The sequence below is a fragment of the Myodes glareolus genome, chromosome 6, assembly GCF_982192425.1.
Source record: "Myodes glareolus chromosome 6, mMyoGla1.1, whole genome shotgun sequence".
NCBI lineage: Eukaryota > Metazoa > Chordata > Mammalia > Rodentia > Cricetidae > Myodes > Myodes glareolus.
In genome coordinates, this window is record NC_142031.1 from 21,984,075 (window position 1) to 22,002,528 (window position 18,454).

General features: G+C 46.8%; 1 protein-coding gene across 1 annotated transcript; it reads left to right on the top strand.

The window, feature by feature from the left end:
• The first annotated feature begins 1,816 nt into the window (after positions 1-1,816).
• On the top strand, positions 1,817-4,198 carry LOC125388412 (vomeronasal type-1 receptor 90-like). Its single transcript, XM_048416469.2, is given in 5 exon segments — positions 1,817-1,858; positions 1,860-1,919; positions 1,921-2,101; positions 2,104-2,771; positions 3,872-4,198. Coding segments are annotated over 5 exon segments (1,278 nt in total).
• The last annotated feature ends 14,256 nt before the right edge of the window (positions 4,199-18,454 follow it).

An 18,454-nucleotide genomic window follows, 5' to 3' on the forward strand; every position in this document is an offset into this window, starting at 1 on the left:
CCTTAGCCTGGTCCAGCATCTCAAAGGCCATTGGCTGAAGGAGGTTCCCCATAAACTGAGGTCACACACAGAGAGCAGTGACAGTATTTGGGGAGGTGGACACTGTCCTGACTGTAGTCAGAACAGGATACAGAGATGTGCTGAACTATGATACAACTGCACCCCGTGTCTAAGTATCAGTCAATGCTAATAACAATGGGCTGCAAAGACACAGTTCAAGGTTTTCACCATGCATCTACCCAGTTGTGAAACATGTAACATGTTCATGAGTAGTAAACACATCCCTCTTCTCTGAGGGACTTATGGGTCTCTAAGTACAAGGGCATAGCATGAACTATGTGACAGCAACCATACAAACTTTAACTTTCTGATACATTCCTCCATATGTGACTGGAAAAATTACAGCAACATGCTCTTCCTGCTGAAGAGGTTTCATAATTCTGTTATAAGTATTCTATTAGCCGGGAGGTAGTGGCATACGCCTTTAATCCCAGCACTCGGGGAGGCAGAGGCAGGTGAATCTCTGTGAGTTCGAGGCCAGCCTGGTCTACAAGAGCTAGTTCCAGGACAGGCTCCAAAAGCTACAGAGAAACCCTGTCTCAAAAAAAACAAAACAAAAAAAAATCTGTTAGAAGAACATAAACATGTATCTTAAATTGTTTTGAATTTACTTATTTTAAGCGTGTGGGTGTTTTGCCTGCATGAATGTCAGTGGATTCTGTGTATGCAGTACCCACCAAGGGCAGAAGAGGGCGTATAAACTTGTTTTTAAATTTTTTTAAAAAACGTATTTTGAATGGTTTACCAGCTTTTACCTCTGTGTGCTACATGCAGGCAGTGCCCATAGAAGCCAGAGAGGGCATCAGATTCCCTGGGACTGAGTTACAGACAATTGTCTCTGCAAAACCCAGTCTTCTGCAAAAACAGCCAGGGCTCTCAGTCACGGAACCATCTTTCCAGCACCAACATGTATTTTATAGGAAATATTTCATCAAACATCTTCATCAAAATTTCTGGTATAAATTAAAACTTGCTTACTTTAATTTTTAAATTATATAGGTGTAGGCATTGTATGCACATGAGTGCGGGTACCACAGAGGCCAGAAGAGGGCATCAGACTTCCTGGAGCTGGAGCTTCAGGTGGTTGTGAGCCACTGGACTTAGGGGCTGGGAACTGAACTCAACTGCCCCGCTTAGCAGCAAGTGCTCTTAACCTCTGAATCGTTTCTCCAGCCCCGTCTCCCTGCTCTTGACTGCAGATGTGACCTTACTAGCTATTTTGGGTTCCTGGCTTCACTTCCCCTTAATGATAGACTGTAACCTGAGAGTATAAGCCAAACGAACCCTTTCCTCCCCTATGCTGTTTTGGATAGGGTGTTAAATCACAACAACAGAAACTAAACAAGAAAACGTTCCATGATGCCTCAGTAAAAGCTTTTACTTTTACTAAGAAGTATACTTTTAGTAAAAGTATACCTGGCAGGATGACAAAGACCGAAACCATGTATCACAATGTCCCTGAAAACCTCAAAACGAGGCAATAGTAAGAAGCATGTCTATAATATGTGATCATTTTAATGTCAAGGAACTTTAGGCAGGGAGGGAGCCCATCAATGTGCTCATAATCCAGTCACGACTGAAAATGATGAGGCATTGGGCTGCAGGGAGACTTGAGTACTGAGGGGAGTACTGGGCTGGATCCATCGGTTTTCCTAATGGCAATAGCACTGGGTACCAATGATGCTGCTATCGTTTGTATGAAAACTTTCTCTCATTTTTTTCCTCAGATACTTACTCTAGCTCTGTGTCCCATACAATGAGAAGAATCAACATACTCTATGGAGTTGTTAACATACAAAACACATTTTTTCTCTGAATTAGGCTTTGGGATTTCATTCAACAGCATCCTCCTCCTCTTCCATATCCCATATCCTCGAGTTTCTTCTAGAACACAGGCCCCGGACCACTGACCTGTTCATTGGTCTCTTGGCCCTCATCCACCTTGGGATGCTAATGATCATGGGATTTACAGCTGCGGACACTTTCGCATGTCAGACTACATGGAATGACATTACGTGTCAATCCCTTGTCCACTTGCACAGGTTTTGAGTGGCCTCTCTCTTTGTGCTACCTGCCTGCTGAGCGTCCTCCAGGCTGTCACCCTCACCCCCAGAAGCTCCTGTTTGGCGAAGTTCAAACATAAATCCCCACAGCACAGCCTGTGTCTTCTTCTCGTGCTGTGGGCCTTCTACACGTCCTGTGGTGCTCACTTCTGGTTCTCCTCTGTTGCTGACTACAACATCACCTCACATGAGCTCTTATTTGTCACTGACTCCTGCGTTATTTTACCCATGAGCCATATCAGCAAGCACTTATTTACCATAATGAGGATATTTCGGGACATCTCCTTTATAGGTCTCATGGCCCTCTCCAACGGGTACATGCTGATTCTCCTGTGCAGGCACAAGAGGCAGGTCCAGCATCTTCACAGCACCAGCCTCTCTCCAAAAGCCTCTCCAGAGCAAAGGGCCTACCAGACCATCCTGCTGCTCCTGAGCTTCTTTGTGCTGATATACTGTTTGGACTGCATCATCTCTGCCTCCAGACTGATGCACAGCAGCCATCCAATCCACCACAGTGTTCAGATGATGGTCTCCAATAGCTACGCCACCATCATCCCTTTGCTGTTAATTTGTACTGAACACCGAATTACTAACTTCTTGAAATCCTTTGTACGGGGACATAGTAAATGCTTAATTATTGAGGCGAAGGTGGGTTCACTTAAGGAGCCAACCTTGATAGCTGCTGGATGGTAAATCCTGGCCTAGGGCTCATGTGTCTCTGGATTAATGAACATATGACTCACACTTCGTTAAAGCTGCTTCCTTTGAAATATGGATGACCGACACCTCTAGGTATTTAGTGAGTGAAATTCTTTCTGTGCATTTCTGCTTGATGTCAGTAGGGAAACCTGCGCGACTTTAACAGCTTAGGGTAACCTGCGCGCTTATCAATAAGCTAAAGTATACAGCACTTTTTAATAAGTCAATCATGTCAACACTTTGAATCTTGCCTAATTCAATATGTAAACATTGCCATAAACTAGCCTATTCTCCATCAAAAGTTCTAATAATCATACAAAGTAATTGATTCAGCGTCTCGGATGCTTGTTTGTTCATAGTCACAGCACCTAACAAATGTCAAGTGAAATGTCAGCCACAAACTGGCAAGCATTCTATAAATCTGCACGTAGAGGGTGGAATTGAGAGTCCTGTAATTTCTCAATACAGAAAAGTGCAGTGGTGTTTGCCAAGGGCTGAGAAAGCGCAAAGCCAGGAATTCCCAATTGGTGTAGAATGACCATTTAGAAAGCAAAAAACACTAGATGTCTGAGACCAAATAAAAGGAGGTGTGGGGGGAGGGGATGAGGGCGCTTGCCACACAGGCATGAGGACAGAACTTGAATCTTCAATGACTATGTAAAAGCCAAGCAGGATGTGAGTTCTTGAAATCCCAGCACCAAGGGGCGAGACAGGTAGAACCCTAGAGCTCACTGACCATCTAGCCTAGCCAAATTGATGAGGCCCAGGTTCGGCGCAGGCTTTGCCTCTGCGAGAAAGGGGTGCTGGGAAGCTGGTTAGGTGGGTAAAGCACCTCTTCCAGGTGGCTCTGACCATCCATTTACTCTCTCTGGTCTTCCGATTTGGTTCTGATGTGAAGGGTGCTGTCCTCCTGGCTTGAGAAGGGGGTCTGAGAGCTTCGCTGGAATGGAGCAGCAGTACCAGGGCTTTACGGTGGTTTATGCTTTTGCCAAGGATTGTCCCTCCTTCAATGACAAAGAGCCATGTGTGCAAAGGGGCTGTACCCTCAGGCCAGCGCAGAGTTTCTGCCAAGAGCTGAGCTCTCTGGGGACGGTTGTGGTCCTGGGTTGGTGATCCTGCTGAACCTACTGTGCTTATGGCCTTCGGCTTCCCTAGAAGAAGCTGACATCATCCCCAGCTTAGCCACCTCCTACTTGGCGGTGCGCAGGACCTCACCAAATCCGGAGGTGGACCCACCCAAGCTGAGCATGTGGCTGAACTGGTCCTCAGTGGTCCCCGCCGAGTGGAATCCCTCTTGGAGTGGCATTAGGCACCCTGAGACCGTCCGTCGGTGCCATAGGTGCCAGGGACTCACTGTAGTGATAGCCTCGGCATAGAGGCACAGGCAGTATGCAAACCCACTGCAGCCTCCGCTGTCCTGTGAAGAGCACGCCCCCCACCCAGCTCTCCACCGCCATCTGATAATGTGGGGCTCCCCCTGTGGGGCTCTGGAGCAGTGTTGGGTCTGGGTGAGTGTCCCCCTCACTCCGCATAGGGGACAAACTCGCAGGTTGTAGTAAACAAGTGAATTGGGGTGGATGAGAGAGGCAGGTCCCTCTCCCCGTGGCACTGGACTTTGAGTTGTTAAAACCACTGTTATGGTCAAGTTCTTCCTGTAAGCTCTGCCTTCTGGCATTGGGTTTCTGTGAATCCATAAAAGAGTCCAGGAATGCACAGAATGGGAAAAGATCTTCACCAACCCCACATCAGACAGGTGGCAGATCTCCAAAATAAACAAAGAACTCAAGAAATTGCTCATCAAAAGAACAAATAATTTAACAACAACAAAATAAAAAATAAGGTACAGACCTAAACAGAGAACTCTCAACAAAGGCATCTCAAATGACTGAAATGCTCAACATCTTTAGTCTTTAGAGAAATGCAAATCAAAACAACTCTGAGATTCCATCTTACACTCCTCCATTGCTGGTGGGAGTGCAAACTGATACAGCCTCTTTGGATATCAGTACTGCGATTTCTCAGAAAATTAGGAAGCAACCTTCCTCAAGACCCAGCAATACCACTTTTGGGTATATACCCAAAGGATGCTCAATCATACCACAAGGACATGTGCTCATCTATGTTCATAGCAGCATTATTTGTAATAGCCAGAACCTGGAAATAATCTCAATGCCCCTCGACCAAAAAATGAATAAAGAAGATGTGGTACATTTACACAATGGAGTGCTACACAGTAGAAAAAAAAAAATAATGACATCTTGGAATGTGCGGCCAAATGGATGAATCTAGAAAAGATTAGACCCAGAAAAATAAATATAATATGTACTCACTCATAAGTAGCTTTTAGACATAAAGCAAAGAAAAACCAGCCTACAATTCACAATCCCAGAGAACCTAGACAACAAAGAGAGACATACGTAGATCTAACATACATGGGAAGTAAAAAAAAAGACAAGATCTCCTGAGTAAATTGGGAGCATAGGGACCACAAGAGAGGGTTGAAGGGAAGGGGGAAGGAAGGGAGGAAGCAGAGAAAAATATATAGCTTAATAATTTAAAAAAAAAAAAAGAGTCTGAGGATGGGGCGACTGCTGACAGTTACTGTACTCTGCCTGGATGCTCTGCGCAGGTCGGTTAATCAAATGAGCTTATTCCAGCACCAGCTATTGGAAACACGTGTGTGCGTGCACAAACTTGTTGGGCGCTGCAGCTAGTAACTTTGTTCAAGTTACTTCTTCCCTCAGAGGCTGGGGAAACAGAATCTGATCCACCTTAAGATCCAGAGACGCGTGAAATGTGACCAGCTGTTCCGGAACTGACTGCAGACGTTCTTTTTGGCAGATACATGCTAGCCTAGAGTCTCTCTCTCATTTGCAACTTCTATTTGGGTCCAGGAAAGGGGCATCTCCCGCGACAAAAGTGCCTGTTACATCTTTTTTTTTTCCTCAAAGTTTATTAAAATACAAAAGTCTCCATTTCCGCCCCTCCTCCCAACCCCCTCTCCCTCCCCCCACTCCCTCTCCTCCTCCCTCTCCATTCCCAAGAGCAGTCAGGGTCTCCCACCCTGTGGGTAGTTCAAGCTCTTCCCCCCTCCCTCCAGGTCCAGGAAGGTGAGCATCCAAACAGACTGGATCTCAGAAATCCAGTATATGCAGAGGAAACAAGTCCCAGTGTCATTGTCAATGGCTTTTCAGAAAGACTCCGGGCCAGCCACATTCAGAGAATCCGGCCTCCTTCACAGAATCTGGCTGGATCACGTGCTCGCTCAGTCCCAGTCAACTGGCCTTGGTGAACTCTCATTAGATCAGTCCCCTTGTATCAGTGGGTGAACGCACCCCTCGCGGTCCTGATTTCCTTTTTCATGTTCTTCCTCCTTCTGCTCCTCATTTGGACCTTGGGGGACTCCGTCCGGTGCTCCAATGTGGGTCTCCGTCTGGATCGCCATCCATCGTAGGATGAAGGTTCCCTCTGATCTTGCCTTCCTTGCTCACGTTCTCTTTCCTTCTGCTTCTCGTTTGGACCTAGGGAGTTAAGTCCAGTGTTCCAATGTGGGTCTCCGTCTCCATCTCCATCCATCGCCAGATGAAGGATCTATGGTGATAACCAAAATATTCATCAGTTATGGGCCAAGGCCAGTTCAGGCACCCTCTCCTCTGTCCAGAGAACAATCTGGGGATCTCTCCTTGGACCTGGGATCCCATTTATAATCAAGTCTCTAGTAAACCCTAAACTGACTCCCTTAGTTGAGATATATTCTTCCCTGATCCCATATTCATCCTTCCTCCCTCCCCCCACTCCCACTCCCCCGAGCATTCCCCATTCCTCCCCTGCTCCCTTCTCTCTAACCCTCTCCCCTTCCAACAACCCTCCTACCCCGCCCCCATGCACCCGAGGTTACCTGGGATAAGGCAAACCAAGCATTACACCAGGGCAGGAGCACGCATGGCTCTATGCTTTGTCGCCACCTGCTGGAGACAGAAAGAAAGATCACCTCAATCCCAAGGCAATAATAGCTAACTACTAAATAACTAATAAATAACTACTAAATCACTGTAGTAGTAGTTGTTACTAAGGGGTGCTAAGCGGGCGGCAGCTGACCACGCCCATAAGACCCCGCCTACTCTGTGAACTCGGCACTAATGCCTCAAATTCGGGCATTAATTATCTCTGTATTCTTGACAAAGTGACTCGCCTCTCTTTTCCTGCTCATTCAAAACTGGAATAATATGGTTCTAACCTCCTTAGGTTGCTGTGAGGGCTGAGATGCTGTCACGTGAGGCATCTGAAGAGTGAGGTTATGGGATCCACAGCTGCCTCACGGTGTGACCACTGACCTAGAAAATCATGTTCAAGGCTGTACTTGTCAGGTCGCCTACATAGGCTGTACTTCCCACTTGTAATTGGTTGTGTGTATGATTTTTAGAAAAACACAGATTACAGCTGAAAAAAATTATTGAAGTACCTGGAGCTGCTGGAAGCCCTGGGCTGGGCAAACGAATGACTGAGGGAGAGACACACACCCGCAAGGGCAAAGTCAGGGAAATCACAGGAAGTGAGGCAGAGTGAGTCCATGCCTTCCTGAGGAGGACATGAGCTAAGTCTTGAGGCTGTAAAAACTCCATGAAGATTTACTATGTCTATTTTGGAAGCCACATTCCCCAAGCCCCTTGCAGACCCCAGGTTTCCTACAGCGCATACCCTGATCTCTGGTGCCACCATGTGGTAGGAAGGGGGAACAGCAGGAGGCGCGGAAAGGTTCAGGTGTCCAAGCTCCTTGGTCAAAACATCATTTTGGGTCGCTGTCAGTCTCTTGAAATGCTGACCATCAGAAGATGGGGCAGTCTAAGAGAAGTCCTAGGTCATGAACTTCCCTAGGTTCTTCTGTGCTGGAGCGATGTCTGGGTAAGAAGGTTTGCCCTCACTTCTCTGGCATGTTCCTCCTGGCACAGAGGCAGGAGCTTCTGACCAGTGACACACAGTGGGTCTGTATCCTTCGTGAGCATGCAGAACAGAACTCTGTTCGTCCTGCCCAGTCCTTAACTTTACAGTCTTCTGAACTGGTTGTGAATTGGGGCTCTGCCTAGATATCTGGGATAATTATCACCCTCTCCCACCATATGTAAGGCTACAGGAGAGGTAAGGAGTGTCCCTTGGGGCATCTAGGGACTTTAAAAATATAATCATGGGCCTGTGGGTGTGCTAAAGAGGAAACTCACACATGTTGATAAACATTAAATCCAGCCTGACTGTGTGGCTGGAAGATGGAGGAACTGGTTCACTATGACAACTGTCCATTTTTAAAACATAGGTTGGCCTAACAGTCTTCAAAATAAGTATGCTGAAATGGTGTGCTAGCCAACATTCACCTTACATGACGGCCCTGAATGTGTGATTTTTACACCACACAAGCTACATCTCCCTGTCTAGGAAGGATGAGTGACCCATGAGGGTGAGCACCCAGTGAGAGGGGACCAGCCCACACAAGACCTTGGGAGCAGAGAGATGGAGGCAGACTCTGCCCATGGCCTCATCAGCTGTGTAAGGCCCAGACCCAGTCCTTAGCCATCGGGGGCCTGGTTATTTTCAGATGTCAGTTGGGACAGTAGAAAGCCCTGCTTCATGGCTAACAGCACTGCCCAGAGCCACCCCTTGTCCTTCATCAATCATGGAGATTTTCTCCTGACTTTTATTGTTTATCACAAGCTGTTCCAATATCAAGGAGGCCCTGGTTGTCACGGGAAGCTGAAGCTAGGTCTCTGGTAGTGAAGGTCTGGAGATTATCTCCTTGGGCACAGAGCAGCAGGAGGGCAGAGGGTGGAGCTGGAGGGTCACATAGAACCTGAGTTCAATCCCCAGAATCCACACAGCGGAAGGGTATAACTGGCCCCACAATAAATAAACAAATGCAATTAGAACACACAAAAAATAAATCCAATGAAAATTTAAATATAGAGTAGTGTGGCCTACCCTTTCTTTTACCGTGAAAAATACAAATTCCATACCCCTTTACTGGGTGAGATAGCTTGGGTCCTGAACCGGTCGCCAAGGGTGTCCTCCGGTTACTCCTTAGAAAGGGACATGAACCCCAGAGAAGAAAAGTGCTATTGACAAACAGCTGACGAGCTACAGCTCCAAGGCTTTGCTATCCCACACAATAACGAGTAGTTTACGTAAAGCAGGACACGTTTTGGTAGAACATTTGTTAAATAGAGAAAGTCTGGAGAGGTCACCAATTCCTCCAGAGACAGGAATTCTGCTTATGCTCCAGAAGTGAGTGTTTGAGAGAGCCAAGGTCACAATCAAGAGTAAACCTAACTCAAATGCATTCTGCAAAGTGAGGAACCTTCTAGAAGAGACCCAAAAGCTGCTGTCCTGCAGGCAAAGTGGTGGAAGGCAGCAGGGCCACCAAAGGTGGGAGAGAGAGGCCAGTCACACTATCCAGAGCCCTGGGGTAGAGTGGAGTGTAGCCAACTTTCTATCAGAGATAAGCAATTTTGGAGTCGGGTGTATTTAAGAATTTGTCTCTGAAGGTCTCTCAGCTCCTCCTCACTGGGCTCCACTACCTCTGGATCCATGTGAGTGAGACAGAACTCCACGGCAGGGAGCGTCTGGCAGAACAAAATGACTTACACAATGGCAGACAGTGGAAATGTGGACAGAAGAAAGAGGTGTAAGAGGGGAGGGGGAAAAAGGAAGAGGAAGCAGGGACAAGATGTGCCCTTCCAAAGCACCCAATGACCTTCCTGGCTCCACCATCTCTCAGTGATGCCATTGATGCTTGATCAATCTGTGGATTAGTCATCTATCCACTAGGAACCCTCAGAATACAATCCCACCCTGATGGCTGGATCTGCCAGCTGGAGGCCAGGCCCTTGGTTTTAGGGCTGTGGAGCACTGGTATCTATGGCACAGAAATGCTATGAAAGGGCTGGGGTAGAGTGGCATCCCCCCAGGCACCCTGGGCTTTTGCAAGATGCCCTGGAGTGACCCAATGATGGCTCAGGCCATGTAGCTGGGGGGAAAGGGGATACTAGGCCCTAGAATATCAGAGGCAGAACTAGGAAGGAAAACCAATTCAGTAACCACCATGAGGCATGGAGAGCTCTGTCATCAGAAAGCAGGGCTCAACTGACAGCCCAGAGGTCACTAGGGTTCCCCCAGACCCTAAGTTCTATCGCACCCTCAAAATATGGAGGGCAGGAATGGTGGCTCTAACAGGAGCCTCAGTGGGCACAGCCCTGCCTGACTGTATCAGGATGGACTGAGCCACCCACACATTTGTGTACAGACAGACAGAAGAATATGAGCATTGTCTTCTGAACACAGCCAAGCATCACACCTGCACACAGACTTAGGACGTGTGCAAAGACACAAGAAAATGTAACTCACTGAGAGTAAAATTGAATAAAAGTCAGGCGGGGACAGCCCAGCTCTGGGAACTAGATAGAGGCCTTTAAATTATAAACACACCAGATGGCCTAAGAGAAAGGGTGGATGCTGTATGAGAATAGATGGGGAACTTGAACAGAAAGATGAAAATATAAAAAAAGAACCATGGCAGTTCTACCAGTGAAAACCCAAAGCCACAGATACAACACAGAAACCTACGCAAGGGGTTTAGGTGCAGATGGGATACAGCAGGGGAAAAACGCAGGGCTCCCTGGGGTGAGACGTGGAAACAGAAGTATGAGATACAGCAGGGGTACGTGGAACAGTAAGTTCAAGGCATCTAAGGCTGAAAGGAGAAACACACGAAGAAATATTTGAGAAAGAAACGGCTGTGAATTTTCCCAAACTGGTGTGAGACTGATCCAAGAAGCCCTGTTAAGTCCAGAAAAGAGGAGAACCAAGAAACATCCACCATGACTCCCCGTGTGAGTTGCCCAGGTTTCAGTTACTTCCACTTGCAGTCTGAAAATATTAACCAGAAGACCAGCGATACACAGTTCATTGGTTCAAACCACGCTCTCAGTGGCTGTGTGAGGACACTCCCACCACCCCGCTCCCTCCCACCTGTGATGTGGCTCCTCCCTTCTCACAGGGTATCCACAGGAGCTTCTACCTTCCTATTCATCAGATGGGCTGCTGAGGTGTCACCGTGCCTGTTCTCAAAGGACCCTGTTTTACTATTGTCCCAGAAGCAGTGACCCTGGAGAGTCACACTTGCCTCAGAGCAGCATTTTCCGGAGAGATGTAGAAGTTATCAATAAGGGAAGAAAAGTGCCCAGATTGCTGTGCTGTCCTGTGAGAATCCTCACCCTGCAGAACTGTGGAGGAGGAGCAGAAGTCGGGGAGACTTTTTATCACACCAACTGCTCAGCCGTGGTAAAGTAGAAGCTTGCCTAAGATGGGAAAGGCATCTGTGTGCGTACGTAACAAAATCTGGTCCCATCTCTGGATTCAGGTAGCCACTGGGGGCCCTGGGACAAGGCCCCTCCCTTTCAGGAAAGAAGGAGCCCAATTGCTGAACATCAAACTGCCTCAAGGGCAGCTAAGAAGCAATGGAGAAAGGCAAACACAGGAGAAATCAACAAGGTGGCATGATACAGCCACAACAGTGGTGGATAAGATGACTGGAGAACTTGATCTTACAGAACTGACAGGAAGCATAAGCTGGAGTCCCCATCCTTCAGAAATGAAGGTGAACACAGACCTCTGCAGAGTGGTGACAGCCAAGGCAATAGGTTCACCCAAAAGAGATGGGTGGAGCTCTAGATAAACTGGCTGATTGGTCTTCTCACTTACTCTACAAATGGGCAACGGCTTATATCCCTAGAAGTCAAACAGGAAAACATGGGTCCCAGAAAGCTGTGTAAAGAGGTGCAGGGCCTTCACCTAGCTACAGGAGAGATGAGGACAGCCAGAGCAATGGGGATGAGGCTCCTGAGAGAAGCTAGTATGGTGACCTTTGCAAGAAAGGGCACCTGACATCACTACTGCCTGTCCAGCTCAGCTGTGGAGTCCCTGAGCCTAGGTCTTCAAGGTGATGACAGAAATAACGGTCAGCAAGAGCCTCATCTAGGCTGCTTCAAGGGCTACAGCTGTGTGCAGTCACTCCGAGTGCTGTGTGCCATCACTCCGAGTGCTAGCGGATCTACCTGCCCAAGAAATAATAGATGAAATGAGGTCTCTATCTTTCATTCTATTTAAGTTTTAAATGTTATTTTTAAAGATTTGTTTATGTATAAGGGTATTTGGTTTGTATGTGTGTCTACATATCACGAGAAGCCACTGAATGCCATGGGACTAGAGTTTCAATGATTTTGAGGCACTATGTGGGTACTGGGCACTGAATTCAAGACCTCTAGAAGAATAGAAAGTCCTCTCAACAGATGAGCCATCTCTCCAGTCCTTTAATGATATTTTTAATGAGAAGATACAAGCAAGTTGTCTTTGTCATGTGTTCTATTGCTGTGAAGAGACACCATAATCATGGCAACTCATAAAGAACGCATTTAATTGAGGCTTGCTTACAGTTTCCGAGGTTTAGTTCATTATACTTATGGTGAGGAGCATGGTGGCATGCAGGCAGACATGGTGCTGGAGAAGTGGCTGAGAGTTCTACATCTAGATCCTTGGCATCAGGAAGACAGACAGTCACTGAGCCTGACTTGGGCTTTTGAGACCTCAAAAACCAACCCCAGTGGTGCATGTCTTCCAATAAGGCCACACCTCCTAATCCTTTGCAAGTAGTGTCACTCCCTGTTCACTAAGCATTCAAACATATGAGCTCTGGGGGACCATTCTTATTCAAAGTACCACACCTCCATAAGGGTAATCTTTCCCATCACCCAAGCATGACCCAGGTCCTATTTGTTACAGCATACTGCCCAGATGCCTTGATGCAGTGCCACGTGGCTCTCTCTGGGGACAGTTGCCTCATCTGTCTCTTCTGGAAGAGAAGAAACCCTTTTGGTTTATCATCGAAGAGTACTGTGGACACTGGCGCCCATCCCCTTCTCAGGACCTGACAAAAACTATTCGTATGACTATGTGCTCACTTACTCTGATGCAAACTCTGCAGGCACAATATACAAGGCCCTACACAGGCTAGCTACCACCACCATGTGCCCAAGGCAAGCTGAATCCACAGGAGACTGAGTGGTACTGCAGCATTCAACAAAGGCCACTGCTACCAATGATTCTGAGATCATCCCCCAGTTTCAAGTTTAATTAGTCCCATAATCACCATCTTTTCAAGTCATCATAGGCTTCAGCTGCTTTTGCTTCTGAAGAGATGAGCCAAGTTCAACTACAAAGAAGTCTTTTTACATGGTGGATAGGCCACCTCCAGAAAGTTTTGATTTGCTCATTCTTGGTCAGTAGCCACTCAAACCAGACATACTGAAGAAACATTCACACTTTAAGAAGACAATTGGGAGATGGAGAGATGGCTCTGGGGCTAAGAGCACTGGCTGCTCTTGTAGAGCTCTGTTCACAGTAGCTCCATGGTGGCTCCCAATCAGCTGTAACTCCATCTTCTGGTCTCTTCAGGCGCCAGGCATATACGCAATGCATAGGATATGTGAAGCAAAATACCCGTACACATGAAGCAGATCAAAAAGACAACCATCTGGGCACTAGTCAGTGTGTTTACCTCACCCAATACCTTCACTCTCCACACCTCTGGCTGCAGGGTCTCCCTGACTCCTGGCAGTGACTGGACAGAGACATACATCACCTAGCAAGCAGCTGTAGAAGCATCAGTGCATGTTCCCAGATTAAAGCTTCTATGGAGAAAGCAACAATAAAGTTAACACTGCCCACATTGGGTAAGAATTCTGAGCTCACCGCCCCAAAGGGCAACAATCATGTACCACCTTTGAATTAGGGGAAGTGATCATGGGTAAAGAATCCTGGTGGTCTTCGGTACAAGTGACCTGGCACAACCCATAGGAACCAATAGCAGGTGCTTCCAATAAGCGAGAGAACAGCCAACAGTTCAAGCAGCTAATTCCCACATGGGTCATTCTAGATGCAAGACAAAGACAGCCAGTACATGACACTGGGAAACAGGAGTTTTTAGTCAGGACAGTCAGACTCCTCAGTACAGACCTGAGCATCACACCCTGCCCCCTCCTCCCACACACCTGCCCCTGTTTCCTCCCATCTGGCCAGTTCTCAGCCACAGCAGCTGGAACAGACTCCCCTCCTAGTTACACACATCTTCTTACCTGGTCAGGCCAGTCATGTAGTCAATGATTCAGCCAAGTATTTGTAATATTTGTTAAAATTCAGTTCTGAAGTATGATTGACTTACAACAAAATGTGCTGTTAGTTCTGTAATTATCTGTCCTGTCCCTTTAAGAGACAAGCACCACCCACTTCCTCCCTCATCTGCTGGGGTAGGCAGATCTTCCTTCCTGCTTGCAGCCTGAGTCTCTTCCTTTTGTCTCCCTCTCAAAGACACAGCTTCTGTCTCTCCTCACTTCTCCCCTTCCCCCTTCTCTCTTCTCTCTCTCTCTCTCTCTCTCTCTCTCTCTCTCTCTCTCTCTCTCTCTCTTTCTCTCTGATCTTCTCCTCTTCTCCCTTTCCCCTCCATAACCCACTAGATAAATATCCAACCTCACTCTGCATGGCATGCCTATCCATGTCTCTGTCTCTCACCTGCCATGTGACTCCCTGACCAGGATCAGCCACCTTCAGAGACCTGCAGCATGGTCTCATAGTTCGCTGCCCACTGTAGCCACTTAGGAACCTGCAGCCTTTTAACTTTTACCATTACATTGGTGCTACGAGACTTGGGAGGCTCTCCCACCCCAAACCTCTCTCCTGGGTCGGGATCCAGAACCCGTTATTTTTTCCACAACAACCAAGTTCCATATGCCTGAGCATGATTTCTACAGTGTGATTTCTATGCACACCACTGGCTTCAGTTGGTGAGTTTCCCCCTTCTGGTCATCTTAACCATTTCTCCAAACCCAAAAAGTTGACCAGTGAGCTCCAGGCAATCTTCTGGTGCTCCTAGTAACAGGGGGGACAGCCCCTAAACATGGATGGTTGAGCCCTTCACTGACATTCATCTCTGGATTCCTTCCCTTAGCCAAAATTGTGTTTGGATAGCACAGGGCTGGTCCTCCTGCAGCTTGGGTCCCAGGGTCATGCATATTCTTCTTTCTCCTTTTTTCTTTTTCTTTTCTTTTTTCCCTTGTTGTGAAAGGCCACTTGGAGTGGCCTCTGGCCTCTCTGGCTTCTGAATCACCCCAACCAGATCTAGTCAGGCTATAGAATCCCACCCAGGGGCAGAGGACACTCTCCCACAGAGCCTGTAACGTTCAAGCCAATTTACACCCTGCCTATAGTGGAGAGACATCTCACTGTGGGCCTTGTGGTGTTGCCATTTTTCATGGGTTTTCACAGTTTCAGCTATGGGTAGCAAGCCATCCATGTCAGTTCCCCGGGATGGATGCCTTTTAGAGGCCCTAAAACCCCAGGCCTTAGTGCCCTACTTCTTCAGCTCCTACCCTCACTCTGCCAGTGTCCCGCTGGCTCCACTTTTATGGGAGCTTTCTAACTACTGTCAGTGCACAGGCAAATGAAAAGAGTTTCCTCAAACTGTCCCTGCCACTGCTACTGCTGCCAACAAGATTGGTCGGATCCACAAAGCAGCTGCTTTCAATTCCAGCATTTCACTCCCCACCATGGCTTGTGGCATGGTGGCTCAGCACCAAGGCGGATCACACCTCTAGGTCTCTTTTCCAAACAACATGTGACCACTGCCATTTTTACTGAGGTCAGGTGACCCTACCATCATCTTAACTGAGGTCAGGTGACTTCACTGCCATCTTAACTGAGAGCCAAATCAGGTGACCAAGTCCCGCCATTTTTACTGAGGTATTCCTTGCCTAGTTCCCCGGTGTTGACTCTGTTACCTGTGTGTTTTGCGCAGTGGCATGCCTTGTGGGCCCACCAAGAGCATCCACTTTGCCCAATTCCTGTTCGCTGTGTATATGTGTGTGTACATACAGGTGACTTAAATGCACCTATTTTTACTGTTAAATGTTATAATTATCTGCTCATTGTATCTCATTTCAGACAAACACAGAAAGTCTCATGTTTTAAACTGGTATGTACTTTTAAGTCGCTTACAAAAATATTGCATATTCCAACCCTGCTTTACCTGTTGAGAGCCAGTACAGTCAAGCTTGGACTCGGCTCTCCAGGCAGATTCTATACTGTAGTTAAACCTGATAAACAGCCCTCAACTGCTCAGAGATCTGGGGAATATGGCATTTAAATATTTAATTATTAAAAGACTTTTCATAACAAAAAGAGACAGTTCAGCTCCTAGCAGCAGCACTCTACTTCCTCCAAAGAAGACAGAAGACAAATGGACACAGAACAACGTCCATCTGCAATTTGCTTCAACTGCCAAGCACTGACCACTTGGCAAAACTGCCTTTTATCTAAACTGAAGATCTCCAGACGTGGACAGAATCGCTGGAGTCAACAGCCTTGCTGCTCAGGTCAAGGTAGGTTTGTCTTCCTGCAGATTTCTTAGCCCACAGGATCTCCTGGAGTCTGGCAGGCCTGCACTAAACAGCAAAAAGCAAATATGACCTTCAGCAACCATGGAAGACCCTAAGGAGTAGCTCCAGGTGCCAACCAAATAAGTTCTCTGTTGTTTTTTAATCGGTAACTCAAGTAAAATTTTATCCTTCCCAAAGATCTCTGATGCAGTTTGACAGCTGAGAGGTTTTGTCAGTTTAAAAGGACAACCTCACCAAACAAATTTCAGTAAATTACAAATACAAGATCTGCAAGTTATAAAGGTATAAGGACAAATACAAGTTATCAAATTTCTCTTTCACACTGACTTCTGTAGTCTTAAAAATACTTTTTATTGTGCAAAAATATCTGTCACAGTCATTTTGACATAAATATGCTATTGTTTATACAATGTATATGTCTAAAATTTCTGTTTTCACAAACCCAAAAAAATCTTGGTGAGTTCCAGGGAGCTGAATTGAAGGATCCACCTTAAACAGGTCAGATACACCCCCTTTCTATTCCCTGGTCCTAAATTTTTTTCCTAAGCTTAACTTTGTACTCTGCTCTGCCAATACCTTAAACAGGTATAAGAGACACCAGATATTTCCATACCACAAACATGGGACAGGAACAAAGAGACCAGCTACCCCAGGATGTGACCAGCACCCAGCTTTCTCAGGTTCCCCCCCCAGATGACACCCACAAATAAGCAAGAAGAGTCTTGAGAATCTGCTGCCCCAATTCCTTTACCCTGTTGTGCCTAACCTCCCGCCTTTTATTATAAAAAAGAGATGGGAATGTAATGATCTGTCCTGTCCCTTTAAGAGACAAGCCCTGACAACTCCCTCCTCTGTCTGCTGAAGCAGGCAGATCTTCCTTCCTGCTTGCAGCCTGAGTCTCTTCCTTTTCCATCTCCCTCCCAAAGAGTCAGCTTCTGTCTCTCCCCACTTCTCCCCTTCCCCTTTCTGTTCCCCCCCTCTCTCTTTCTCTCTCTCTCTCCTCTCTGCCTCTATGATCTTCTCCTCTTCTCCCTTTCCCCTCCATAACCCACTAAACATCCAACCTCACTCTGCATGGTTTGCCTCTCCATGTCTCTGTCTCTTGCCGGCTGTGTGGCTTCCTGCCTGGGACCAGCCACCTTTGGAGACGTGTCGCACAGTCTCATGGCCCACTGGCTGCTGCATCCCAGGAACCTGCAGCATTTTTACTTTTACCATTACAAGTTCACAATGTCTGAGATGGTGAACTTGTAAAGAGTAAGAACGACCTCCCTGGTGGTGCATGCCTGCAATCCCAGCATTTGGGAGGCTGAGGCAGGAGGATTTTGAGTTCCCAGACCCTGCCTCAAAAAAAAATAGATGCTTTTAAAATTTTAGTAAAATATTTTTTAATGGATCATGATTTCTGTAGAAAAAAGCAGCTCTGTCTACCCCAAAATGGTGAAATCATACTGCCTCTTACTCTAGAAATCCTTCTCTTCTCTACACCCAAATATCACTACTTCCCTTAAACTTGGTTCAGTTCCCTGCCCCCACAATGTCCAGTGGGAGACACAGTATCTCCACTTCCCAAGGGACTACTGCCACCACTCACAGAGAGGCCAACTCCCTGCTGTTCTCCTTCCTTAGTAGTTTTCTCTCTCCTAAAAAGCAACTGGTTAATGGACCTTGTGTTAGTTTCTATGGGCTCTCATCCTTACTTCACCCCTGTTGGACGATTGTAACCTCAGCACTCAGGCTGAGGAAGAAAGATCAGAAGTTCAAGGACAACCTGGGCTACACAGCAAGACCTTGCCTCAAAAACATAAATAAGACAAAGCCTATACCTAGAAATTCTGACCACAGAACCATACAAGCCTGTGGCACTCTGCTCAAATGACTAGCGACACTCAAAGTGAGTAGATGGCTTCAAAGAGCCCAGCACTGGGTTACCATGTTCCTCAAAAGTTACCCAGAAAGACCAGAGAGACATCCACCCTCTTCCAAGGCCTGCTCGATGCTGCCATATGTTCACGTGAAATTCTTGAGGTTACCTGTTCATTTACTACCCTATCATTAGACACCATGACAAAAGCATGCTTAACAGGTTGAAATTAGATCACACAGACTTAATAAAATCTTTTTTTAAAATAGTACTTTAGT